The sequence below is a fragment of the Rhea americana genome, unplaced genomic scaffold (genome assembly GCF_003343005.1).
Source record: "Rhea americana isolate MKP2758 unplaced genomic scaffold, rheAme1 scaffold_554, whole genome shotgun sequence".
Taxonomy (NCBI): Eukaryota; Metazoa; Chordata; class Aves; order Rheiformes; family Rheidae; genus Rhea; species Rhea americana.
In genome coordinates, this window is record NW_028186706.1 from 1 (window position 1) to 4,740 (window position 4,740).

The 4,740-nt window shown below is 57.5% G+C and overlaps 1 protein-coding gene across 1 annotated transcript in view; it reads left to right on the forward strand.

The window, feature by feature from the left end:
- Positions 1 to 851: 851 nt before the first annotated feature.
- The window catches only part of TGOLN2 (trans-golgi network protein 2), a gene marked incomplete at its 5' end in the record, with an annotated part of 10,959 nt that continues 7,070 nt past the window's right edge, over positions 852 to 4,740 (forward strand). Inside the window, 3 exons of the mRNA XM_085318839.1 lie at positions 852 to 953; positions 3,277 to 3,432; positions 4,432 to 4,564. Of these exons, the coding sequence (XP_085174965.1) occupies positions 852 to 953; positions 3,277 to 3,432; positions 4,432 to 4,564 (391 nt within the window). The remainder of the gene's footprint in view (positions 954 to 3,276; positions 3,433 to 4,431; positions 4,565 to 4,740) is intronic.

Genomic DNA, 4,740 nt, shown 5'->3' on the forward strand with positions numbered 1-4,740 from the left:
CTTCCTCGCCGCCAAAGCCGCCGCCGCCGCCGCCCTCGGCGGCCCGTCCTCGCTCCTCGCCGCGCCGTCCCCGCCGGCCGCGCTGCAAACGCAGCCCCTCTCCCTGGTCACCAAGCCGGCGGCCGACTAAGGGAGGCGCTCGGCCCGCCGGCGCTCCCCCGTCCGCCCCGCGGCACGGCGCAGGAGCCGCAAGCAACCTTCGAACGCCGCCAAACCGTTATTTGGTCAATATTTGACCCGTTTCTGAACTCTTCTGGGATTTTTTTTTTTTTTTTTTCATTTTACTTTAAGTAGGAAGGCGTTAAATTTTTTTTATAGTCCAATATTTTTTGTACGCAGACTCTGGAGGAAGGCGCTTTTCTGCGCGGAGCCGTGGCCAGCAGTCCTAAAGACCGTTTTTATTAAAAAAAAAGGAAAAAAGAAAAGAAAAAAAATATATATAAAAGGGAGAGGGGGGAAAATAAATCGCCCTCCCTTCCGCAAGCGGCCGCGGGTGCCAATCTCCCGGGCCGAGCGCTCCGGCACGGCGAGCTGGAGCCAGCTCCGTCCCGGAGGCGAGAGGGGAACGTCGGCTCCGGACCCGGCCGCAGTGCCCTGGGCGGCTGCGCCGGAGAGCAGCCGGATCCTGCGCCGCCGGGGCAGGCAGGGTGGTTTGGTTCCCTCCCCCTCCCCTCCGGCTCCTCTCCCACTCCTTGAATCCCTGTTATTTTTCAAAAAAGAAAATAAAACTACAGCTACAACTTGCTGCGTGAGCGTGGTCAATGCTGGGACCCAGCGCCGGCGGCGGGCACGGCGTGCCGAGAGGTAGGGGCAGCGGGAGGTGAAAATTGGTCGGAAACGGGTTTCTTTAGGGCCGAGACGTCGGGGAGCACGAGCCACCGGAGCAGATCGTCCGGGCGACCGTGGAGAAACGGTCCCGGCGTAGGACCAGCCGCGCGAATTCGCACCCAGTCGTAAGTTCTCCGTCAGTTCAACGCTGCCGCTAACCCAGACTTTTTTGTCTCCCTAGATTTTTAGCGAAGGGAAGAAGAAAGAACAAATTTGCTCTYGAAGTGATCCCGTCGAAAGTTGCAATTTTCTTTTCCGCCGCAAACGTAACCCTGAGCTGCCTCCACCCAGAGGCGATCCGTGGCGTTGACAGCCCAATTTCAACCTCCTTCCCGGCTTGAATTTCTCAGCCGGTTCCCATTTCCCTGGCCCTCGGCACCTGCCGCACAGCTGAATCGCCGTGGGTCGGTGAGGGGCTGAGCTCGCCCCGCCAGCTCTCGGTCCGGTGCGGCGCTTTCGCTTCGTTTCTGGGCTGGTTTGAAGGACCAAATGATGCCATAACCTCCTGTCCTGACCTTTCTTTTTTTCCTTTCCAGCGCTAAGCTCGTACGAGACGGTGCTGAGAAGGGTTTTCCAAGGAGCTGGAGCTGTGGCAGATATCAACCTGTAAGCAGAGGGGAAAAGGGACCGTCCTTTCGCTTCCTGGTCCTTAAGCAGAAGGAAGAAAGTTCGCTTTTAGCCGACGTCGTGTGAGACGAGTGCACACCACGGGATGCCGTGGCTGTCTGCGACCCCAGAAGACGATACCTGGATTTAAGAAGTCCTATTTAATATTGCAGCCAGGCAAAGCTAGCAAAGGTATGGCCGGAGAACGCGCGGGATGGGGCCACTCTCCATGAGCACCTAAGATAATTCAGGGACAAACGTCGACTCCTTTAACCACGTGCCAGCTCTGGATGACTTCTGCGAGCGGCGACTCCAACGCGAGCAGAGCAGAGCTTCTCCAAATCTAAGCCCAGCATCATTTTCCAGTTCGGAAGCAACAGCTTAAATTTGTGGCTGACTTCAGCTTGGAACATCCCACTTCCATTCACTGCCGGACCCAAGACAGCCCCGAATTTGGCAGGTGTTTCTGCCCCACGTGAGAGAAATTGCACCAAGATCTTGCTTTCGAAGAACGACATTGCAAACGCCGGGCAAGGGCGCGCTCGCTCCGCGACAGTGCCCCAGAGGACCAGCCACGATGCTTTAATCGATGGCATCCGGGCAGCGCGTCGCACAGATGTGCGTGATCCAGAACGGAGAGGATTACAGTGTCGTGGAAAACAAGCGCGTGATTCAAAAAGAGCCAAAACATTGATTTTTCCCTTTTCTTTTTCTTTTTTTTTCACCCTTTTTTTAAAGGAAGACCGTTCCAAGGAACTGGTTTTGGGCGAGGAACGTCTGGATTGCATGCAGCCGCGCTCTCTCCGACGCTGGGCGCAGGCTGTAGACAAACAACGTCTTGAATTAGATTTCATGGGAAATTAAAGGCATGAAGAGACCTGTCACAAGAATTAGAGCCTGAACCGGAGCCAGACAGCTTCAAACAGATGTTGGACTTCAGCAGGAGAATATTTCTTTGTTTTCCTCAGCGTTTTCCCATACAGAAAAGGAACATCTGTTGCAATGCTTTCGCCGGGCTCCTAAGCTGAGATAGCCTTGGATTATCCCTTGCTGGAAGGAAAGCAACTGGCCACGATGGCCCAGAAGAGCCCTCCTGGCTTGGCTCCTCTTGGAGAAGAGGGCGAGACCTGGTGCACATTAGGTTTGCTCCGGCCTCCAAYGAACGTGTCAATTTTAACTATACTGTAAGCGTAACCAGGCCGGTTCTGGTATCTCTACATCCTTCATGCTCGTAGCTAGGTGGAAAAGTTTCATTCGAACTGGTTTTCGATAGAAAATCGATTCCTTAGCAGAGTTTCTTCTCCTCCCACCTGTAGGTGCTTCAGTAAGAGGAAAATTCTGAAGTTTTGTCTTTTTTGCTGAAAACATGAATATTGGGCATCAAGGAGTTGCAGTGAAGGAGTGTGATGGCCCCTCTCCTCTTTTTCTGTCAAGCTCTAGCCTCCATCTCTCACGAGGCGCTAACTTATCCACAGTCCTGGGAGCCAAACTCAAGGCAGGCMGCACACCAGAGCAGTGCCTGGGCGTCCTGGCGAGCCCCCGAGCCCGATTTCCCGGGGACGAGAACTCGCTTGTCAACCTGATAACCAAAAAGCAACTTTGCAGCCTAAAATTCCCCATATTTTGGGTTGCTCCCTTGGGAAAACAAGGCCTCCGCCGCTGTCCCACCTCGTTGTCCTGCTCTCGTCGGCTTTGACTCTCTAGGGCTCGTGTGACAACAGGGCAAAAGAACKAGAGCGAGGGTGACGGCGGGTCCGCCGAAGGCTCGGCGGCGGAGGGAAAGGCGAGCGCGGCACCAGGCAGGGAGCAGCKTGTGCCAGGCTTGTCGCCGTTTCCACGTAGGCAATCCCGAAAATAGCAGGAGGAGGAGCAGGGCGGCACGGCCAAAATTCAGAATCGGCAGCTGCGGCCGTGGGAAATACGCGGTCCTCTCCGCTCGCGCTGGAGCTAAAGGACGTTCACGAAGCGTCTGATCTCGCCCGGCTGCGGCTACGCCCGGTAAGCGATCGCGGCGATTTCCCCGGAGCTGCGTTCGCGGATGACCCCCGAGGCAGCCTTGCATAGAAACGAGGCGCRCAAATTCCTTTAGAGATTAATTAACGGCGTTTTACACCTCTCGCCAGTTATAGGCCCATCCCGGGAGCACCTTGGCTTTAGAGACCCGGGGAGTTTTCGCCACTCGGGCCCGCGTGCGAGAGYGGAAGGCGGGCCGGCACCCGCGTGCGCGCGGCTACGGACTCTGCCACCCGCCCGGCGGCACCCTCGTGCCAGGGCCTGTCCAGCGGGTGCCAAAATCGGGCGGTTTCAGAGCCCARAAGAAGATCTGCCAAGCCCGGGGCCGTAGCCAGCTCGCCGGGTGCTGCCTTGGAGCAAAGCACGCGCGGAGAGCGCCTTCCTCCTCGCAGTCGGGCGATGTTTTCCTGACGACAACTTGCAGCTGCTTTTCTTTTCCACGCCGGGAGCTGGCGAACATTTTGTCGGGAGCTTGCTCCGAGCACCAGGAGCGTCCGCGAGCCAGCCCGGCGTTCTCCCCGCTTTCGGCCAGCGGSGTTACTCGTGTCACCTCCGGCGGCTACGCCTAATTGCAGCCACCTTGATCAAGCGCCGCCTGCCCCCTCCTCCCCACGCCGCGCTGCCTGTTCGCTAATTGAAACGCTTAACGAGCTCCCAGGGGTCTCCTGCCGCGATGGAGCTAATTAGGGGCCGCGCCACGAAGCCGGCGAACGAAACGAAGGCTTCCTCGACGCGGCCTTTCGCGAGGGGCCGGGGGGGGAGGCCGTGCCAGATGTCCCAGGTCCCCGCGCCGAGGCGAGGCGCAGACTCCCGCCCCGGCAGCTGGTGCAGAGGCAGCGGCCGCGCTTAATACATTTTAATTAGCGTCATTAAATTCCTTCCATTTGCTRATCGTTTCTCCTTTCGATGCTTCGTGCCGGGCGGATCGGCGGCGGGCCGGGGCCGTSCCGGCAAGGTGAGGATTTCGTTACCGGCTGGCGGCAGGTTGTCGCGCCCCCACCCCCCGGCGACGCTCGCTTCGAGGGTGGATCCTGCCGGCCGGCCTGTTCGTTCCCGGACGTCTTCACTCGCCCCCAAAACGACGATTCGCCCCCCAAAACCTTGCTGAAGATTGAATGTAATCGAGCTGGTTTTCACCGAGCGCCAGGCGAAGCGGCCGGGCGCAGGAAACCGCCTCGCTCGTCTGCTTGGCGTTTTGCCCAAAGTCGGGGAAAAAAATGAAAAAAAATAAATAAAAAAAATAAATTACAAGGTAAAAGCACAAGCGTAGCTCGGGCGGCCTGCTCCCGGCTA